Source organism: Magnolia sinica, chromosome 6 (assembly GCF_029962835.1).
Source record: "Magnolia sinica isolate HGM2019 chromosome 6, MsV1, whole genome shotgun sequence".
NCBI lineage: Eukaryota > Viridiplantae > Streptophyta > Magnoliopsida > Magnoliales > Magnoliaceae > Magnolia > Magnolia sinica.
Window position 1 is genome coordinate 23,329,352 of NC_080578.1, and position 23,737 is coordinate 23,353,088.

Below are 23,737 nucleotides of genomic sequence, written 5' to 3' on the forward strand. Positions count from 1 at the left end.
TCAAACAAACAGTAGAGTGGCCCTTACGAGGATTTTAATGGTGGATATCCAATCACTATTGTTTTCCTGTGTTGTGGTCCACCTTAAATTTATATCCTCCTAATTTTTGGCCTAAAATGACGTGTTAAAATGGATGAACATCATGGATAAAATACATACTTCATAGTCGGCCCGACAAGCAGCGACCACTACCATCGGGCTGGTGGCAGGGGAGTAGCCAATCCGTTTCCCAAAATCGCCTCACATGATTCACTGACACTGACTACGACAACTCCCGCCCCGTTGGTTGGATCGCGCCAAGGGCTTCCAATTGTCGGCACTTCCATCTCCACGCCGTTGGAAGGAAGAGAATCCGTTCACGGAAATTCGATCAAACCAATGGCTCATCTTCACCTCCATATAATTACACAACCATCCCTCATGCCTTCCATCTTTTGCTCAAATGCCCACCAAAAACCCTAATCTGCTTTCTCTCTTCTTCTCCCTCATCATGGCAGCAGCCACCGGTCTCTGCCCTGATTCCGGCCCTGTAAAACCCTCCACGCCTCTAATTTCCTTCCTCGAACGCTTACAGGCGACCGCCCTCCGGACGCTGGGTCCGACCGGCTTTGATCCGAAGCTCTACGTTGATCTGCCACTGAAATTTGATCTGGCCACCACCGAAGCTGCATTCTCGAAGCTTCCGCGATCGGAGAACGGATCGGTCTCGGTTAGGTACCTGGAAGGGTTTCTTGGGAAGTATATGGGCGTGGCCGGGAGCGATCTGGTGGCGGCGGAGCCGGGGGATTTTGTTCCAGTGCCGGAGGGGTTCTTGCCGAAGGTGGAGAGTCCGGAGGTACGGGCATGGGCTTTGGAGGTGCATTCTTTGTGGAAGAATTTGAGTAGGAAGGTTTCGGAGGAGATTCTGGAGAAGAGGGATTTGCATACTCTGCTTCCACTGCCTGAGCGGGTCATTATTCCAGGGTCACGTTTTCGAGAGGTTTATTACTGGGATTCTTACTGGGTTATCAGGTTAGCTGTTGCTTCTTGAATTGAATTTCACTTTTCTCTTTCAATTCTAGTTGTATTATTTGTTTCTTGATGCAATTGGTGTATCGTACTGAGAGTTAAATACGCTCTTCACCGAGTTCACACACAGCATCCAAGCCATGCGCCATGTGGGGGCCACCTTCAAGATGATGTGGCTTAAAATATGGCAAGTTAACGCATTAAATGGGCCACACCTGTTAACACTGAATGCATCGCTGCGATCTGACCGCGGACTTGAAAAGCCACCTACAGACGCTTTACGCCCAATCCAGACAATGTTTGCATCCTCTGTCTTACTGCGGCTGCTGGCATCAAGTTTACCCGGCAGAACCCATATTGAGCAACTTGACATTGCTCGACGGGTAAAAACCCCCTGAGATTAGAATGCTGATTCGCCAGGCAAATGGAATTCATTATGTAGTAAGGGCTTTGCAAGTGAAGGAAAGGAAACGAGAGCGAGTGAAGTGCATAACGTAACGGGCAGGTGGGTTTTTTTACTGTTTATTGTTTCTTACATGTGTGGTCCACCTGATGAGTGGACCAGCTTGAATTTAGGTCAGGTTATGTACCTGGTGGGACCCACCTAATGCATGGGCTGGATGTTCCATCGGTGCTTTGGGTTGGAACATGGGTCATGTGTTGAGGTGCATGTGGGCCTTCATGGTCAATTTCATGTAAAGCTGCAAGAAAAAAAAACGGGGTCTAAATTGCTGCAAATACTGAAAGAATCTCAGGCCTGTTTGGTAGACGCCTAAAATTGAGTTAATCTCATTTTAATTAATCGTAATTGTGTATTAGAGATCATGATTATTGGTTATCAAGATTATTTTTAATCATTTCCTTAAAGAAATATGTTCTCTAATATATAGATTAAATAAAATAAGATGAAATCAAAGTGGCATGCAATTAAGAGGAATGATCTGATGCATCTGTGCAACATTATATTATGATGTTGACCATCCTACCATGCATGTTGATGGTATTGTTCACCCAATGAACTCCATTGCCCAAAATAACTCTGATCAAACAAACCAATCGAGTCAAATTTCCACAGCTGAATGAGGTCCATTTCCTTTATAAAAATAAAAATAAAAAATCCTTAAGACTTCCATTTATTGGTTCTTAATCTGACAGTTAGAATCATAAATCCAAATGTGGGGAGTCTGGATCACCATGGTTAGAATTCAGATTGATCAAGGCACAGGCTAGCCCAGTGGATTTAGTGCAAAGCTTCTTGTTCCGCTAGATGCTTGTATTTCTTGTTTCCTAGAGGTTTTTCTAAGTCCCTCTATGTGAATTGTATTATATGGTTGTTACTGCTTCTTGCAGAGTTTTAAAGGCGGAAGCATGCTATTGCTCCTTCGATTTTGTGATCATTTGCATGGTCATGGCTCCGTCATTTGGATCTATTAGTTCTCATAGTTTTCTTCCATAGTGTTCATGGCATTGGGAGAGGCTTCCAGTCTTTCTTTTACTTTTGGTATTGTTTGGGACCTAGTTGTTTTTCTTTTACTTTCAAGGCTATTTGTGACTCACTTTGTGTGAGTCTGAGAAACATCCATGGATTCTCAATTGAGGAGGTTCAGATTATTAGTACTAATGCTGTAAAAGACATGCCGGACGAAGACCCTGACCATGAGCCATCATGTCCAAAGACCCAGCAGAGGAAGCAGCTGTTGAGGACAAGCACCTGTATATTCTTTTGCGAAAAACCCAAGGTCTCTTGCTGAGTAGTTGCCAAAGCGGCTCCAATGGGGTTCATCTTGGATTTAGCCATGCTTTGGCGGCATCGCCAGTTACTCAAAGAGGCTCAACTAAAAAGGCGTTCGCAGTTTTGTATCAAGCAGAATCTGAGTGCATTTCTTGAGATCTTATCCCGCGATTCCTCCCTCATCAGCATGACATTTTCCATCTTTAACTAAAGTGTTTATGGTGCCATATAAAGCCCTGCATTTGGCTATTTCAACCCACTAGACATGAGCGAGAGAGCCCCTAAGAATGATGACTGATCCTTGTAAATAACATTTGGCCCACGAATGACTAGATTAGTGTTTTTTTTTTTTTCTTTCTTTCTTTCTTTCTTTCTTTTAATTGCTGTGCCTCGCAAATATTAACTTATCTGAAAACTTCTTTCAGGTGACCTCCTGACCATTATCATTTGGAATCTCTAGTTTCTGTCATATATATTTTTTAAATTTTTTTTCTTTTTCGAGAATGTTTTTGCTCGTGTTTCCCTTACATTCTTTGGAAACTTGATATTCTGGTTTTCTAGGGGCTTGCTAGCGAGCAAAATGTATGACACTGCCAAAGCGATTGTGAATAACCTTATCTCACTCTTAGATGAGTATGGCTATGTCTTGAACGGTGCAAGGACCTATTACACTAATAGGAGGTAATGGTTCTTCTTTTATACTTATTTGTTGTTTCATTCTTCTATTTCTAGTCTTAAACAAATACTTTTAGAATTTGACACATAACATTCCTGTCTAACTCAACTAATAGTTTCTTTTAGATGTTCTTGGATTGTTGATACTGTTTTGTGCTTGATCTCAAAGAATTTGAGTAGGGTTAAATGATCAAATATTTTTAGAATCAGATTCACTGTGATATAATAATCACGGGTGGACATGTATTATTTAAGGAAAATGTGTCTGTGTTTGTGCAACTTATATACATCTATATTGATTCTTCTACTATGATACACTTTAATAAGTAAAAAATAGTTTTAAATGAGAGATTCAGATGTTTCACTTTTCTTCATTATAGTTCATTAATTAGTATTAAGTGAGAAGTTTGCATCCATAATAAGGCCTATAATTTAGTAGTTACGATTCGTGACTCCATTATGTTATGTTTGTTGTGTACTATCTTTGTTCAATAGCCACAGGCCAACAGTCCATCTCCGACAAATTTTTCATTTTTTCTGTTGATCCTTTTCCCATATATTGAGTACATGCAAAGCAGTGTTCAGATTGTCAGCGATATTATTGATATTATTGCTGATAATATCAGTATCAGAAAATCTGCATGCATGGATGGATGGATGGATGGTTGGTTGGATGGTTAGACATGTATATATGCATGGATGAAAGAATGGTTGGATGGATGGTTGGCATGTATGCACATGTATGTATGTATGTCCACATTAATAGTTGGATTGGATGGTTGGATAGTTAGACATGTATATATGAATCGATAGATGGTTGGATGGATAATTAGACATGTATATATGTGTGTAGTGTTTGTAGTATTAGTACTGTTAGAAGTTTCGCTGGCTAGGGATACAGTAACAAGTATCAATATTGCTGATAGTATCATTGATTCTCGAAAATTTATCGCTTATTGAGGGAAACATGGGAAAAATGCTGGAAATTTTTAGTGAAACTTTAGGAGATGCTAATATATATAGGAAATTGAAAAAAGCAAAAAAAAAAAGACACTGCAAAAAGGATGCATGCATAATAGGGACTCATTTGGATCATAAGTTACTTTACATAAGTCACTTATACCTTAAGTAGCTTATCTTGGTTTCTACTTATTTAGCAGATAAGTATGTTTGGCAAACAACATACTTATCAGCCAAAAAGTAACTATGTCTGGTTTCCAACATCACATAAGTATTTATCTCTCAATTTATTTTTTTTGGTCCACCCCTTAATATCCACACCATCCATCATGTGGGGCCAACCTTTGATGTGGATTGTTCATTATATTGTGCCCACCTTGCCCCTATCTTCAATGTGAACCGTCTATCGTGCAGGTCCTACTTTCGATCTGGACCATCCACCTTGCGAAGCCCACCTTCAATGTGGGCTATCCATCATGTGGGGGTCTCCCTTGGATGTGGGTCGTCCATCATTTTGGACATTGAATGTGGGTCGACCATCATGCGGGGCCCACTTTAATGTGGATCATCCATCATACGAGACTCAACTTTGAAGTGGGTCTTCCATTATGCACGGCCCGCCTTGGATGTGGGTCATTCGTCGTTACAGGCCGACCTTTGATGTAACTGTCCACATGTATGGCCCACCTTAATATAGGTCAGCCATCATTTGGGGCCCACCATCAATGTTATTGTTCATTGTGTGAGGCCCACCTTTAATATCCACTACCCATCATGTGGAGGAGCCCTCCTTTGATGTGGACCGTCCATCATGCGGGCCCCACCTTTAATGTGGGGCTTGCCTTGGATGTGGATCATTTATCATTAGGGGTTGACCTTTGATGTGGACCGTGCATTATGTGGGCCTACTTTGATGTGGGTCATCCATCATGCGGGTTCCACCTTCACTGTCTGCTGCCCATCTTCTGGAACCCACCTTTGATCTAGACCGTACATCCTATGAGCCCCACCTTCGATCTGGGTCATCCATCATGGATGTGGGTCATTCGTCATTAGGTGTTAACCTTTGATGTGGACCACCCATTATGTGGGGCCCACCTTGATGTGGGTCATCCATTGTGTGGGGCCGACCATCAATGTTATTGTCCATCATATGGGGCCCACCTTCAATGTTCACTGCCCATCATTATGTGGAGCCCACCTTTGATGCGGACCATCCATCATGTGGCTACACCTTCAATGTGGGTCATCCATCATGCGAGGTCATTCATCATTAGGAGCCAACCTTTACTCTGGACCATCCATTATGTGGGGCTCACCTTATTGTGGGTCATCCATCATATGGCACCCACCATCAATGTCCACTACCTATTTTGTAGATCAGACCTTTAATATGGGCCATCTATTGTGTGGGCCCCACCTTCAATGTGGTTTGTCCATCATATGGGGCTGTCCTTGGATGTGGGTCATTCATCATTAGGGGCCGACCTTTAATGTGGACCACCCATTATATGAGGCCCACCTTGATGTGGGTCATCCATTATGTGGACCCACCATCAATGCTAGTTGTCCATCATGTGGGACCACCTTCAATGTCCATTGCTCATCATGTGAAGCACATCTTTAATGTTGACCATCCAATGTGAGCCATCCATCATGCAGGGCCACCTTTGATATGGACCATTCATTATGGAGAGAGATATGAGAGAGAGAGACAGTTAGAAAAGTAAAAAGTTAAAAAGCAGGATTTTTTTACCAATGGCTAAAAGTAAGGTGTTAAGTTACTTTTGAAATGGTGCCTACCAAACTATACTTAAAAATTTAACTTTTTGGCTGCCATAAGTTTTTTTTTTTTTTTTTAAAAAGGTTAGTTAAGAAAATGTTACTTATGGGGTGGTATTGCAAGCCCTGAGTTTCCATTTAATAGGGGCTTAAAAGCATGTGTTGTCATAAAAAATAAGTACAATAGTAACCAAAATGAGTTTATATACTACAAATGCATGTACTATACAATAATTAAGACAAAAAAAAAAAAAAAAAAAGTAAATGAACTAAAAACATGCCTATTTTACCATCCTTCATATCCACATAGAATTACATGGTGGCCCATAGTTGACATCTCGATCCCTACTTTGTCTATCGTAATACTATTATTCAATGTACTTACAATACTATGCTTAGGTTGTCGTTTGCTCGTGCCAAAGGAGGTTCTCTCTCTCTCTCTCTCTCTCTCTCTCTCTCTCTCTCTCTCTCTCTCTCGTATCTTTGATACTCATCCTCTCTGAATTGTATGAGTATTCCTAGACATGAGTACTGTGTGATGCACATTGCACATCAACTGTGGCTAAGTAAGGTCTTGAGGGTACCTCCAACTCTGATTCCTGGATAATATTGGGCCTAATGATATGATGGCTACCTCGCATATTCCTCTCTATATACATAACTAGAAGAGCTATCCATCAGTTGTGCATATCAGTACGTGGACAAGTATGACTGAATGTCAATGTCTTCATGACCAACTGTGATATCTTTCATATGCATATGGTGTAATAGAAGAGGAGCTCCTCTACTCTGAACTGATATCCATGGATGACAAGTTATGTACAAAAGACTCCTTGATATATGCTACTTTCTTCTTCTGAAGTTGGAAATTTTTATTGGGCGGTGCTCCTCTTGGCGAGGATGGTGGACAAGATCCATCTTTTTTTGCCCTGAGTGGCATGGTCAAAGTAGGCCTCCTTAGTGAACTAGCCAATAGGTTGCTAATTTTGACATGTTGTGTACCCCCACCTATATTGGTGCTAGTGCAACCACCCCCCCCCCCCCCCCGGCTCTGTTCTTGCTTAGGCTCCTTAATAGTTGGGTGAACTAAAGGAGTGGTTCTATACCCTCAACCCTAAACCCTAAAAAATATAAAATTTCTGTATATAATTAAAAGAAATACAGCAGAGGTAACTAAAACTATTAAGCATATGCAAAGGAAACAGAAGATGATAACAAGCATAGAGTTTAGTGGATTAGAGAATAAAATCGAAAGAGATCAATTGAGAGCAAGTCCATAGGTTCAAGCGCACAGCTAAGTATTGCTTTGGTTTATTAGGGTCCACTGCTGCTTTCGCATATAATTATGTATATTGCTTCCAGGCTAAATACGCCTGTTGTCGTAAGGACTCATCTTCCTTGCCAAGTGTCTTGAGGTTCACTGTTGTTTCCCCTTCTATCTTATACGGGTTTTAACAAAACTTTCATGGCAGTTCACTATGGCCTTATGGCAGGGGGCTTGCTACGATTCGGATGCAGATATTTGTAAAATACAACAAAAAGACAGCGAAAGATATTCTATATAAACCGATTAATACATAACTGATATGTTATCCCCTTTGGACTAAAAGAGATTAGCCGACCATACCTTAATCTTTATTGTCTTAGAATTCTTTCTCGTTTCTACTTCTCTTGTACCTTACACAACTAAGGACTTCCTTCTTATATAGACTATGGACTTAAAAATTACAAAAGCAAAATGAACTTTGAACATCAATCTTACAAAAACAAAATGAACTAAAAGATAAATTACAAGACTATCATGTCCTGTAATGATGGAATCGAGTAGCGCCATTGTAATATTTTATTCTAAAGTATAGCTTCGACTGTAGCGCTTTGGTCAGGAGGTACGGTTATAGGATTCTCTCTTTTGCTTTAAGCTGCTGCTTCTCTTCTTTTGATGCTCTTAGTTGCTGGTTGAGGTACTTTTACTGTTGCTGTTTTGGCTTTTTCTTGCTTCGAAGTTGCTGATAACCTGCTACGAATCTTTGACGAATCTTTGTCAGATCTTAGTGATGCTCATGTCGGACTTCTTGTCGTCTTCTTCATTTGTCTCTTTAAGCTGATTTGATAGGTTTTCTTCTTGCTCGAAGTATACGCCCTTGCCATCCGGTGCCTGGAAGACATCGGGAATGATTTTTCTAAACTTCTGTTTAGTGCTTTCGTCTATAAGGGTTAGTATCCTTGTTTCTAGCATAGTAGCTTCGAGGCGGAGTTCGATTAGTGTTTCTTTGCTTTTTTCAAGCGTGCCGTTGTAAGTTTCGACCGCCTGGATTAAGTAATCTTCCGTATGGTATAAAGTATACCATCGTTCTCTATCATCTGGGAGAAGTTGGACGATTTCACTTATGAATAACGCTTTGTGCTTTACTAGGTCAAGAGGTTCTAGCTTTACTTGGCTTTTGTTTTCTCGGACTACGCGATGATCGCGATCACTTAGGCCGATTAGATAGAATCCTTTACAATATTCTTCTTGTCTGATGACCCAAAGATAAATAAAGAAAGGAGTGAAATCTTTCATACTTCGCCGTATGATCTTTTGGACCCCCTCAAGGAGATAAGAGATTTCGTCTATAGAATTTACACGAATGAGCCCTATCAGTCTGTGCTTGGTTAACAGCTTCGCTTCTTCTGTATTTTTTGTTGTTATAAAGATGTAGCCTGTAGGGAGGTAAGGAAGAATGCATTGGATGAGGGCTATGCTTTGAAGTTCTCCATGGCACGGCTTATTGGCTAAGGGTAGTACTTTACTTTTTTCTCCGCTATTTCTTCCTCAAAGAATGCAGTGTTCCCATGAGGGGTTCCGATTATTACAGAGAACTGTGTTCTTTTATAGATAAGGACCGCTGGACGAGTTGCTGATTGTGCTACAGTGATATAGCTTGCTGGTGATGGTAGGTTAGACTGTTTAATCCATGCCGATAGCTGCTCATTTCTTATTCTCAATTCTTTGCAATATCTGATAACTGAGAAGATGTTTTGTTTGAAATCTACCATGCACCCTTTGAAGGCGTTATGCCAAAGGGCATCTGCTATAGTTTGCTCTTCATTGCTAAAATGTCCTCGAAATGGTACTAGATCAGGAAGCTGGTGTTCTTGAGCGTATATCGGATAATATAACCCTCCGAGCCTTCAGTTTATTCATCTCTGGGTCATTAGACAAGAAGAATACTGTAAAGGATTCTATCTAATCTGCCTAAGTGATCGTGATCATCAAGTAGTGTAAGAAAACAAAAGCCAAGCAAAGCTAGAACCTCTTGACCTAGTAAAGTACAGAGCGTTACTCATAAGTGAAATCATCCAACTTCTCCTGGATGATAGAGAACGATGGTATACTTTATACCATACAGAAGATTACTTAATCCAGGTGGCCAAAACTTACAACGACATGCTTGAAAAAAGAAAAGAAACATTAATCAAACTCCGCCTTGAAGCAACTATGCTAGAAACAGGGATACTAAACCTCGTAGACGAAAGCACTGAACAGAAGCTTAGAGAAATCCTTTCCGACGTCTTCCAGTCACCGGACGGCAAGGGCGTACACTTCGAGCAAGAAGAAAACCTATCAAATCAGCCTGAAGAAACAAATGAAGAAGTCCGACATGAGCATCACCAGGATCTGACAGAGATTCGCCAAAGATTCGTAGCAGGTTATCAGCAAATTCGAAGCAAGAAAATGCCAAAACAACAACAATAAAAGCACCTCAACCAGCAACTAAAAGCATCAAAAGAAGAGAAGCAGCAGCTTAAAGCAAATGAGAAAATCCCAAAATAGTACCTCCTGACCAAAGCACTGTAGTCAAAGCTATACTTTAGATTAAATATTACAATGGCGCTGCTCGACTCCATCATTACAGGACACGATAGCCTTGTCATTTATCTTTTCGTTCATTTTGCTTTTGTAAGTTTGAAGTCCAAAGTTCATTTTGCTTTTGTAATTTTTGAGTCTGTAGTCTATATAAGAAGAAAGTCCTTAGTTGTGTAAGGTACGAGAGAAGTAGAAAGGAGAAAGAATTCTAAGGCAAGAAGGATCAAGGTATGGTCGACTAATCTCTTTTAGTCCCAAGGGGATAGCATATCAATTATGTATTAATCGGTTTATATAGAATATCTTTTGTTGTATTTTACGAATATCTGCATCCAAATCGTAGCAAGCCCCCTGCCATAAGGCTATAGTGAACTGCCATAAAGGTTTTGTTAAAACCCATATGAGATAGAAAGGGAAACAACAGTGAACCTCAAGACACTTGGCAAGGAAGACGAGTCCTTATGACAGCAAGCGTATTTAGCCCGGAAGCAATATACATAATTATATGCGGAGGCAATAGTGGACCCTAATAAACCAAAGCAATACTTAGTGGTGCGCTTAAACCTATGGACTGGCTCCAACACCACAACCCCCCCCCCCCCCGGAAGTAGCCTCCATCCCCTTCCTCACTACCACTGTTAAGTGGGGGTAAAGTCTCATCACCATCGCTCCCTCTCCATCCCCATTAGGACATACCGGATTCCTCATCGAAACATCAAAGGAGTCTGCCTCAGCTCGCTACTCGCTAACTACGTGGTCGATGTCAATACTAAGAGATGTCACTCCATCAGGTACCTTTGGAGTAGGGCCTCCCTCGGCATCATCTTTAGCTGGCTTGACCCACTCTTAAAGTGGGTCCCAAGCATCATCACTGAATTGTGTCATCGTCTTTAGCTGGCTTGACCCACTCTTAAAGTGGGTCCCAAGCATCATCACTGAACTGTGCCATCGTACTTATGGACAACAAGTTGAGTTGGTCTTGATATCGCTGTATGCCTCAATCTGCCCATAGCTACCTCTCTTTCAACTTCATATTATAATGGCAGTATACGAGCTTTTGCAGCTTTTCATATCTTAATATGTTCCTCTTATTAATATGTATGAGCGACCTCATGCCCCAATTCTTCTTGCATGGCAAAGAAGATATTGTGTGGGCGAGAACAAGGATGGCTAATAACTGTAGTTGCCTTCGTACATATCCCACCACTCGCCAACATATCCGTTAGAAGTATGTTTTAGTTTAAACGGGGAATGCGGATATTTAATTATAAATCATACTACTAAAGTAAATAAAATAATAAATATACTCAATGACATCATCGTTTCTCTCGATGCTTTTGTTAGTGCAACCGATAATGCAACCCTAGCATCCGCTAAAACGCGGCAAGTATAAAGACAAATTCACAAATCACCACTATTAATCATGCATATTTGTAAAGACTATAAGAAAGTGAACATATTTTACCATTACGAAAATTTGCTCGATTTGCATTATCTGGTTCCCAAAATATGTTTTTTTCCTTTGAGTTGGGGAATAACATTTCATAGACCTGGTGGATGGCCATTGTCAATTGATGATTCTCCCATAGCCAAAATCTATAGTAGAACTTGGGGTTTTGGTAGTATACTGAACCCAAATAATATTTGCTCATTTGCACTAATATATAAACAAAAGTAATACTTAAAGTGTAAGCGCAAGTGCAAGTAGCAAAAATAAAGCAAAATGTAACAAACTTACCTGCTTGGTGGAGTGGATGCTCAAAGATCCTGATCCATTTATCATTGATGCTCTGGAGCACCCATAAATGTGAATTAGGTGATACAACCCATATCCTCTCTCTTATTAATCTCATAAGCTCGTACATGCACCCCATCGAAGGCCATGCCTCATTATCTACGATCCTGAGGGATGTAGGATGATGGAAACTATCCTAGGATGCAAGATGAGAGATCAATTACACATTAATTTCAGCAATCAACATATAAAATCAAGCATATCCATATAATAGATTCGGAAATTCAGTTTTATAATAAAAGGATCCTAGGTTATCACATACGCGTTGCATGAAAATATAAAATAGTTCAAGAATGGCCCACTTGGAAGTAGGAACTTCCAATCTAGCGTAGGTAGTGCAACAATCACATTGATAGATAACGATGCAAGCAAAATTCTGGTTTGGGGAAAGTTTCACCAAAAAAAAAATCAGATTTTCATTAGGGTTTTGGATTCATGAGTGGGTAGTGCAACAACCATGTGGATAGATAATGATGCAAGCAAAATTCGGATTTGGAGAAAGTTTCACAAAAAAAAGTCATATTTTCATTAGGGTTTTAGATTCATGGATGGAGATTTATGAATGGGCTTTTTAGGGATTTGAATAATCTAGGGATTAAGGGGGTTTAAAGGGAAATCAAAGAGGGAAAATGCAAATGAGGGTCCACACGTGGCTGCCCGTACGGACGCACATGCGTGCGTGTGCATGTGCGGGTCCATTCGTGGATAGGTAAAAGAAAAGAGAAAGGGTGGATTGGATAGGGTTTTGATGGGTTAAGAAGGTTGTAAGCGAATGGGAAGGATGAAGACAAGACAAGAAGAAGAATACCTTTTAGAGAAGAGAGAGGAATGATGCACATTGGAGAATCCATCACTGAATAAGCCTCTACCCTTCCACAATTCAATTGGATTAGAGGATTTCTCACAAACCCTAAAAAAAATAAGGAAGAAAATTCCCTCACACAAGAGAGCTTCTCTCTTCTTTTTTATTCTCAAATTCTCCACTAGGGTTGAATGTCCACCTCCCCTGTGCTTTTGAAATGAAAATTCAAAATAATTACAATTATGTGACTCACTTTAGTGAAATGACCTATCATCCAAAATAAGGAAACTAAAACACTTATTATCAATATAAACCATCCAATAAATTCTAAAAAAAATTTAAAAAAAAAAAAAAAAACATAAAGGAAGTAAGATCAGAGTCCAATGGGTCCAGATCTAAAAGATTTGGTGGCCCGATAGCTTGATTGACAAGATCCAACGGTCGGATTGACACAAAATAAAAATCCAACGATAGGAAAATCAAGTCCGGCCCAAGGACCAGGAAATCAAGCCCGGCATATTTATCGTGTGAGTGTCCCTCCACCCTTGTCTAGTATGTTCCCGTGCAGAGTTTCACCCAGCACGTACGAGGGAGTGTTAAAGTCCATTGATATACATTGATACGCCATCCTCTAATGGCTCGAGCTTTTAGAGCAAGTGATTGTTTCGCAAATTGCTTGTTTCTACTCCTATTGTCACTATTTATTTTTTATCAACATATAAATATAAGTATTGAGTTTCCTATATGTTAATATATGCAATGAGCTTTATTTTGATTAAGATATTGGGAATCCACTCAAGATCTTAAAATTATTACAAAATTTTGTACATGCAAACTTTCAAAGCAGGGGTGGTGAGCAGTTTGTGTTGAGGTGGCATTTTCAGACTTGGTGGTAGTTTGAAGTGTCCATTCCTTACAAAATTATTTATTACTTTTAAGGTGTTGTCTTGTTAGAGTATAACTAAGGATACATAAGAAGCAAAATGTTGGAATTACAGTATTCCTTCCTTGTCCTTATAACTTGCATTGACAGCCATAAAATGATACATCATCAGATAATTTCTTCAGATACTCCCATTAGGCAGATCATTAAGTTTCCAAGTTGATTGTCTCTATTAAAATTTAGATGACTTCTTTGAAGCGACTTGTAGACAAGAAAAGTTGAGGAATTTCAAAGTCATGCACTAACATCCTATTGTGCCAAGATTTTGATGGCTAATATTTATAATCGGCAACATCATATATAGTGTCTCCAGGCTCATAATGGATCAAACTATTCCTTGACATTATGTAGTGGTCACTACGTGCTGCATGTATTGTTGTAAATACTTTAAATTTCCTATGTTTACAGCCACTTATATGATTGAAGTTTGAGCTACGGGCATTGTGGAATTTTCTGCAGCCAACCACCGCTCCTTAGTTCAATGATATCAGAGATATATAAGAAGACAGGCGATGTGGCACTCGTAAAAAGAGCATTGCCATCACTACTCAAGGAACACCACTTCTGGAATTCAGGTATTATGGACACTATATCAACTTTGATTGTTTCTTCCATGTTCTATGATCGGACTTCCGGGCTTACCTGTTATTCTCATTTATTGATGCTTGGACTCATGACTTAAATCTTAACATATGTTATTTTTGTAGGAATTCATAAAGTGAACCTACAGGATGCTGAAGGATGCAATCACTCTATGAGTCGATATTATGCAATGTGGAACAAACCAAGGCCAGAATCTGCAACTATTGTATATCCTGCCTTCCAAACTGTTGAACTTAGTGCACTACGCATGTTGTGTGCAAGATCAGAAAACAAATGACATATATTGTTAAGTCGATGCTTGATTCAAAATTCACAGGATGAAGCATTTGCTTCCAGACTTTCAAGTGCTTCGGAAAAGGAACATCTTTATCGTCAACTGGCTTCAACTGCTGAATCTGGATGGGATTTCAGTTCACGGTGGATGAGGTAGCATTTTTCTGTGTTATTTACTCTTCTTGAGTTGCATGTTCTTTAGTTTTCTAGTCTTCTTGATTAGATGGGCGCTAGTTAACTAAAGTTTTGATCTCTGAAAGTAAGTGCAGTCAACATGTATAGGTGCTCCAACTGATCAATGCATCAGACAGACAGACACGTTTCTGATAATACCTGCATTTGATTCTCATTAACAACGTAATGGATGGGCATTTTCACACTGGGCTCAAGTGGGGTGGCCTGTGGGATGCAGGGGCACACTCGGGTGGGCGGCCTGTGTGAGGCCGGTGGCTCGTGTGAAGCAGGTGGTTCGTGTGAAGCAGAACCCATGTGAAGTGGGGCCCATGAGGGTGGTTCGGCCAAGGTCATAACCCATGGGATGTGGGGCCTGGGCTATGAGATAAATGGATTGATTTGTCATGCTCTATCAGTTCGAGCTTTTAGAGCAAATGGTTAATTGTCCTGCATCAAAGTGGTATCAAAGCGGGAGGTCTCGTGTTCAAGATTCATGAAATTGACAAAAGTTGATGTGGGAGCTAATAGTATACAAGTCGTTATGATCCCTTATTTGCTCACCTCTATAGTTCCCCAAGTCAAATTAACTGCCTTAGAAGACTGAATAATGCAAATAGTAGCATTTGAATGCTTGTCTGAGATTCTGACTAGAATTTTGATGGGGATATCGGAGCCAACACAGCTTATCTTGGCTCCATTATGTTTTTTGTTCACAATGGCAATCACTTTATGTGCAGGAACTCACCTGACATTACAACATTGGCCACAACTTCAATTATTCCTGTGGACCTGAATGCATACATACTTAAGGTATGGTTGATAGAACTTTATTATAAAGACTTAATTGTAATACCACCTTCACCAACAGATTGGTTGTGCAGGTGTGACAATTCTTGAAGCAATTTCAAACTTCATGTTTTGCTGTTTGGTAGCTTTGCTTTTGATATCTTATGTTTAAAAAAAAAAATCATTTTTCCCTTGATATCTTTGTTTTGCTTCAAAAATTAGTTTTTGCTTGTCATTTTATACTGCCAGTTGATCAGTTTTGTTATTTCAGGGAAAATACAGAAATTTTCACAAGTCTACCAATGTTTTATCTAAATGTTACAAATATTCCTAGCATTTTTTGGAAAAGGGTCCCTCTTTAGGAAGATCATTGATACTTTAGTGAAGTCATTTATCACATCCTATTTTAGGGTTGTTAGCAGTCTGTCGAAGCCCAGCCTGTAAATAAAACCTAGGCCCAAGCCTGGCCCAGGCCTTATTGGATCAAAATAGACAGGCCTGAGCCAGGCCCACCTTATTAAAGGCAAGCCTGAGCCCGAGCGTTGGAAGCCCCGAGCCTGGAAATATTTTAAGAGGAATCATCAGGATGAGAGAAGGGGGGGAAGGTTTGTGTAACTAAAATTAGAAGTGCCATTTATTGCTACTATTTTAACACATCTTAATTGTCGGACGGGCCTATAGGCTGGGAAACATGGCCCAAGCCCAGCCTTACTAACAACAGGACTATGGGCTTTGTAACATGGACCATGCCAAACTGATTAATAAATGGACTTGTTTCAGTCATGGGCCTGATCGACAAGCCCAAACCAGACCCTTGAGGGACTACTCCCCAAGGCAGTAAGGACTGATGGATCAACCCAGGCCATTGACAGCCTTACCCATTTTAGTTCCAGCTTGTAATGATGCTCTTTAGGTTCGAGGGAAAGATGATATGATAGAAAGTTAATGTGTTTATTTGAAAATGATTGTTAATGTAGTCGTTTGCACAGATGGAGCTTGACACAACCTTCTTTGCAAGAATCATTGGGAAGCCTTACCCATTTTAGTTCCAGCTTGGATGATGCTCTTTAGGTGTAAGGGAAAGATGACATGATAGAAAGTCAATGTGTTTGTTTGAAAATAATTGTTAATGTATTTGTTTGCACAGATGGAGCTTGACATGGCCTTCTTTGCAAGAGTCGTTGGGGAGAACTCCATTGCTGAAAAGTTCTCAGCAGCTTCGAAAGCTCGGCATGCGTCGATGAACTCCATCTTTTGGAATGCCGAGATGAAACAATGGCTTGATTACTGGGTTGGGAATGACAGTGAATGCAAGGTGATCTATACATAGGATTTGATCAAGCTTTCCTATTGAAATTTACAAACCTTGCAATTTTCTGATTCCTTTCATTTCGCCAGGAAACTCACAGGTGGGAAGGGCATAATCAAAATCAAAACATTTTTGCATCAAACTTCATTCCTTTGTGGATTGACTTATTTAGCTCAGGTATGCAATTGTGTATCTTCACTCAGAGGTGTTATGGGATGCAGACTCTTCAGATTTTGCATTTTGATTGTCATAACAAACCAAAATCAGACCCAAATCATTACTGATGTTTTGGACTTCCACCTACCAAATAAACACGCAACTTATTTCTGAAATCTCCAAACCACTGCAGAGTACCACAATTCTGTTAGCTATTTGATGGCAAGTGAAAACTCAGATTTGTGTTCTCTGTTCTCCAGCATCACAGGTAGTTTATTGAAAACCTCCATGAATGAAAGGGCCATATTTCAAAGAAAACCTCCAAAAATGAAAGTAATAAAGGTGTGGCACCCCATTTTGGAAGCACACCAATAGCATTTACCACTATTCAATGGCCAGTAAGTGACACTGTTAAGAAACAACACGTTCAAGAAAATGCTTTTGTCCAGAGGAGGCATGTTCACTTGCCTTTTCCTATCAAACTAGCTCAAGACGGCAAGTGAGCTAAATACAGAACTTAGTTAAATTTGCCACTCAATGGCCATTTCTGCCATTGGCCGTTCTACTCAAAACTTCCAAATGCACCCATAAATCATGAAACATTGGCAATTTCTGCAATTTTGTACGAGTGTTTTGGTAACTTGTTTCCCATTTGAAATGGTCAAGAAGACGGCCATTTTGAATTATAGCAGAGCCCAACATTTTTGAGAAAAGCATTTCCATGATGGCCTCAGGCAATCTGCAGCCTAACACTGAATGCCTTTTGTACTTCATTTAAATAATGACTCCAGAAAGCAACAAAGATTGTGGCACCGAGTCAAGCACTGAGCTGCCTTCATCGCTTCTATGAGCTTTCATCTTTTTTATATGTTTATTGATGTTACCAGCAGAGAGAATTGTGTGTTAGTTGTAGTTTTCGCGGCATCTTCAAGGAATCAAAGAAGCAAACATTAGAGCACCTAAATTGTATAGTTAAACAATTTAAATATTGCAAAATTTTATGTTGATAACAAATTATATATTTAAATATGGAAAATAGTGAGCTATTTGTTATAGGTATTAGTTGATGTATTGTACTATCAATGCGTCATTTTTGTTAAACACCAGACAAGAAAAGTATGCCACAGATTACAAATTATTTTTTGTTCCTCAGAAAATAAGGGAAAATTCAAAATAGACTTTCAAAAATTCAAATTTGAAATGCGCCTTGCACACTTCAAAATTTGATTTTAAAAGTCCTTTTTGAAATGCATGTTAAGATTGCTCTCCAAAATGGACTAACAAGCACACATGTGAGAGGCAATCTTGACATGGATTTCAAAATGAGCTTCCAAAAATTCAAATTTTGAAATACTTATAGATTATAGCTAATTGTCTATAAAAGATGGAAAGTAATGTGTGAATCGACTCTTGATGCTCCTTGGCAACATTTGAACCTGTGCTTAGAAACAATTGTCAGATCGATGCCTAACATTTTTGCAAAATTGAACTGTCAAGTTCTCGTGTTCCAAGCTACTGAAAATACATGTACAGAAATTATGTGATATAAAAAATGACTTTATCAATATCTGTTAAGATGGTGCCGTCGTGACGAAAGTTGTCGAAGGTCTCCAAAGCTCTGGCCTGCTTCAAGCTGCTGGAATCGCGACGTCGTTATCAAATTCAGGACAACAATGGTAAGTGGCACTATGTTCAGCCATGACCAGTGTTCGTAATATCGATACTATTGGCTGATATTATCGTTATCGCTAGCTAGTGATACGAAACTCAATAAACTCGCTCAGAAATGAAAAAAAAAAAAGGGAAGAAATTTTGTGTATCGTGCGATACATCACAGGATATTTCAAAATATCATGCGATACGCCTATATATCGCAAGATATCGTGAAATATTGTGCGATACTGATGAAAAAGCAGGCATCATTTTCGGCGATACGAGGCAAAATTCTCACTACTACCGCACAAATTCGAATATATATATATATATATATATAAAATCTCTCTACCTCAAAGATTTGTATTAGGTAATCACCTTCAACCGAATTTGGTGGGCCAAACGTCGAGCTGGATCAAGTAAAAAAACCTTAAAACCCTTTTTTTTCTTCAGGAGAGAAATTCTTTAGAAAAAATCATATTCTTGCCAAGGTTATGGGGTTTTTGGGAGGGATTTGGAAAAGGGATGGAATTTGGGCGAGATTTTTGGGCTTTCGAACGGATTCGAAATCGCAAGACCTTCCAAAGCTTGCGGAGAAGAAGACGAGGCCGAAGGTTTCGTCGGCTCGCTCTCTCCTTAACTAAGGAGTGGATTCGATGCAACTCAGGTGTATTTAAAACGGTACAACACTTACAGTGGGGCCCACCTTGATGTATATGTTTTATATCCATTCTATCCATATGTTTTTAGGTATCAATTTAGGTCATGGGACAAATAATGAGGTAGATCCAAAGCTCAAGTGGTTCCTATTACAGAAACACAGAAGTTTTCAATCACGTTGATATTTGTGCGTTTCCTTAGTCCATATCTTCCTATACTCATGAACAACTTAGATTGCAAATAAATATTATGATGGACCCTAGGAAGATTTCAAGTTTCAACGATGGCTGGATTGTCCCCGTTGTTTTCTGTGGTGGGGTCCGCTTGAGCTTTTGATCAGCCTCGTTCTTTGGTTGATGCCCTAAAATGATATATCCAAATGGATGGATAGTGCGGATACAACACATGCATCATGGTGTGGCCCATAGTCAAGGTCCCCCACTCACATCGCTCGTCCGTTTGCAGCGGACTGAGAGCCGATTAGTTGTTACCCCGGGAACAACTTCATGGGTGTTACCCTAACCTTGTGGGGCCCATCTTGATGTATTTTTTATATATCCATGCCATCTATCTATTTTTACATCTCATTTTAGGACGTGATACCAATACCTAAGAAGATCCAAATCTCAGATGGACCATACCACTAGAAACGGTGATGAATGATCATTAAAAACTGTTCGTGGGCCACAAAAGTTTTGGATCAAGCTTATCTTTTTATTTTCCCTTCATCCAGATCTTCTTGACATTATCAACATGTTCGATTGCAAATAAAAATTACCAAAACGTTACGATGGTCTCTTTGGAATTTTTAATGGTGGGACACTCAATCACCATTGTTTCCAGTGGTATGGTCCACCTGAGATTTGGTTCTACATAATTTTTGGAACCCCATCCTCAAATGGGTTGGAGAAAAAGATGGACGGCGTGGATATACAAAAATATTGCCCATGTGGGCGACACAATAAGGGTAACACCTACTAAGCTTTTCCTGTGTTACACCTAATTCACTCCCCCGTGTACCGGGGGACTGCCCCAACTCGGGTGGGACGTGGATTTCGGAGTTCCTGCATTGGGAACCTAAGTGGGGCCCACTGTGATTTTTGTGATGAATCCACCCTGTCCATCCGTTTTGCGTGATCATTTTAGGACGTGGCCAAAATTGAGACTGATCTAAGAGTCAAGTGGGCCATACGAGAGGGAAAACTGGGGAAAGAAATTCTTACCATTGAAACCTTTATGGGCTCCAACTTGATATTTATATGACATCCAAACCGTTTATAAGGTCATTCTCACTAGGATAAACTGAAAACACTAAAAGCTTAGCCTAATATAAAACTTTTGTGGCCATACGAATGGCTTAATGGTAGTTGCTCAATTTTCGTTGTTTTCTCTCGTATGGCCCATTTGGCTCTTAGATCAGACTCAGTTTTGGCTGCATGTCCTAAAATGATCAAGCCAAACGTATGGATGAGGTGGATTCATCAAAAAAATCATGGTGGGCCAGCACGGGAACTTCCAGGGAAAGGATTTCGCGGTAAATTTGCGTCCACTCTGGGCCCTGTTTTGGTGGATCCTCGGATCCACTCGGTGGATCCCTAATTATGGGGCCCACCGTAATGTATGCGCTTTACATCCACACTATCCATCCATTTTGAAAGCTCATTTTCGGGCATGATAAAAAAAAATAAAATGAAGCAGGTCCAAGTCTTAGGTGGACCACAACACAGGTAACAGTAGTAATTGAATCCACACTACTAAAACTTCATGGGGTCCACTAGAATTTTTATTCACCATCCAACCTGTTGGTAAGGTCACAAAGACCTGGATGAAGAGACCACACAAATATCAGCTTGATCCAAAGCTTTAATTGCTTCTTCTTCTTCTTCTTTTTTCAATCAGATAGCGCATAGCTTAGGACACTACAAAGGAAACCTATTATGGGTACTTCTTTTTTGAGATTTTATGATTTAAAAGTGTGTTAAGGTCTTTTTTAATAATCCCTGAAGTCTCATTGAAAAATTCAACCATTTTCCCATTGTTTCCCCATGTTTCCCAAAAAGTGCGATAAAGCGATGCAAACGATATAACCCGTGCGATAACCGATACGTATCTGTATCGATCCCAAGGTTGCAATACATTGCGCGATATCAATATTTCGAACACTGGCCATGACTGAGTTTTAACTTCTTCAAAGTGCTTAAGAAGATGGAGAGGAAAGGAAGAACAACATCCTCTCTCTTTTTTCTTTTTTTTTTCTTTGTTTTGTTTCTGTTATGAAAAAAGTGGAAGAAATTATTTTTTGTTTCCATTGAACAGGGACTTTCCAAATGGTTGGCCTCCATTGCAGCATATGATTGTTGAAGGTCTGGCAAAATCTGGATTAAAAGAAGCAAAGACATTGGCGGAAGATATTGTTGTGAGGTGGATCCAAACAAATTATGCTGCTTACAAGAATACTGGCAAAATGCATGAGAAATATGATGTGGAGGTTTGTGGAGGGACTGGAGGGGGTGGTGAATACGTGCCTCAGGTAAGGACTATATTCACATGACTATCTCTAAACACTACTCTTCTTTCAAAACAAGTTTAACAAAACCTAGGAAGTATTTCCAAAGGCTCTCCTATTGGGGTTTGGTTATTGAAAATCTGGTTCTATATAACTCATGCCATTTTGCCAAAATTAAAAAGAATAATACACCAAGTGATCACTGTTATGAGATGTCTTAAATCTGTGCATGCAGTAAATTAAAAGTTATTCCTAACTCCCTAATCTCAACACAAATATAAGGTATACAAAAAATAACAAGCATGTAAACAATCTAAACAACTAAACTATTCCGTGGCCCATGAGGATCCACGATCAAGATGTCCGATGATGATGATCCAATAGTCCGATCATCATGTCCACCTAATCCAACGGTCCGATGTGTTCATCAAGCTCCTATATGCAGCCCACATGCATCTTCCCAGTGTGGGGTCTTCAAAGATGCACGAACATGCATGTGAGGTCTTCAACGTTGCTAGGAATGTGAATTGGACCAAGTGGGCCCCATGTAATGGTCGTCTAGTAATAAGTAGACTAGCTCAGCTCTCCTCTGGTATGGTGCTTGGATGTCCTCATCACATCAAAGTCTGCTCGATGGCATCGAGATGTCATCAACAGACCTGTTGATTTACAGATTTAAGACATCAATCAACAGAATGTTGCGAAACTTTGCTCTGCCTGAACTGAGGAGATTCCCTTCAAACGCCCAATGTCAAGTGCAAAAAACCTCTCTTAAGTGGGTCTTGCCACCTTTTTTATGGGATTAGTTCATTATACTTCCATGCCATAGCTTCTTTTTGTATACCAAAAGAGGTATTCTTAGCCCACATGCACCTCTACACATGGCCAAGCCGGCACTTGTGCATCACATCCAAGCAATGCATCAGGCAGAATAGGGCCCACTTTGTAGATTATGTGACCCTAAAATAGACTGGTTTGAATGTGAACCTTTGGCAGTATCTTTCCACACATGGTTGACCTGCCTGGCCAGTTGACAAGCCTGAGTTCATATCCAAGGTGGGATGTGTGGCTCAGCTAGGTCATGTTCTAAACGTGCACCGCTGGTAGAGATGCATGTGGATTGATTGCAAAGTCTAGCCAGGTTTCTTGGCCAAAACTATTTGACAGAAAGTGTGGTTTTTGTTGTTGTCAGCCTGTGAAATAGAAATTCGATGGTGTAACATTTTTCTACTGCTAGGAAATCCAGGATGTTGTGTCCATTTCATAGAAACAGATTTCTTTATTGTTATCAGGAGAGTGCTTCTGTTAGCCTTTTGCCTGTACCCATCAAATTGTTTCTACTGAAACATTTTTATTTTATTTTATTTTATGTTACATCATGGTGCAGACGGGCTTTGGCTGGTCAAATGGAGTGGTGTTGGCATTCTTGGACGAGTTCGGGTGGCCTCGAGACCGAAAAATTGACTGCCAGTGAGCTGAAGTTTTCTAATGAGCATGGATCTGATAGCTTATTAGTAAATTCATGCCCCTTATAGCTTGGCAACAAGTTACCTGTCATTGCCATTACTGTTTGCTGCTCTCCCAGACCTCATTTTTCATACCCGCTCATATGGGATGGCCGCAGAGTAGATGAAATAAACCATTGTGAGAGGAAATGTAACTTGTAATTGATTTGAGTTCATCATTTAAGCTTATCCCAGCTAATTGGGGTTGATCCATGCCACTCTATCACTTCAATTAGACCATGAGTCATTAAGTCTTTGTTGTATTTTGTTTCAAAATTTATGTTTTAAAAAAAATGGAGGAATTTTAAATATTTTGGTTTCCTGTTTGAAATTTTTGTTGCTTTTGAGTTGTGGGTTTAGTCCCATGTTGGATTTGCTTAAGAAAGTTTTCTTATATATAAGATAAACTTTTTGCCTTGGGGTACGTGAATTTACCAAATCAGCCAGATGCACCATTCGATGGTGTGCCTCGGGCTTAAAAATCAAGCCAATGCATGACTTGGGTGGGCCACACCACATGCAACAGTTGAGAGGGATTACCCTCCTATTAAAGCATACATAATCATTT

At 39.9% G+C, this 23,737-nt stretch overlaps 1 protein-coding gene across 2 annotated transcripts; it reads left to right on the forward strand.

The window, feature by feature from the left end:
• The first annotated feature begins 227 nt into the window (after positions 1-227).
• On the forward strand, positions 228-23,380 carry LOC131248543 (probable trehalase). 2 transcript variants are annotated; one of them, XM_058248863.1, is made up of 11 exons: positions 231-1,011; positions 3,302-3,421; positions 14,004-14,119; positions 14,252-14,352; positions 14,464-14,573; positions 15,332-15,404; positions 16,528-16,695; positions 16,779-16,866; positions 18,422-18,521; positions 21,475-21,688; positions 23,052-23,380. In XM_058248863.1, exons 1-11 carry the CDS (start codon positions 443-445, stop codon positions 23,136-23,138), a joined length of 1,746 nt encoding a protein of 581 aa, XP_058104846.1. In that variant the 5' UTR covers positions 231-442; the 3' UTR covers positions 23,139-23,380. The 2 variants fall into 2 exon arrangements, with proteins under 2 accessions (XP_058104847.1, XP_058104846.1); XM_058248864.1 differs by lacking the exons at positions 18,422-18,521; positions 21,475-21,688 and having other exon boundaries at positions 228-1,011.
• The last annotated feature ends 357 nt before the right edge of the window (positions 23,381-23,737 follow it).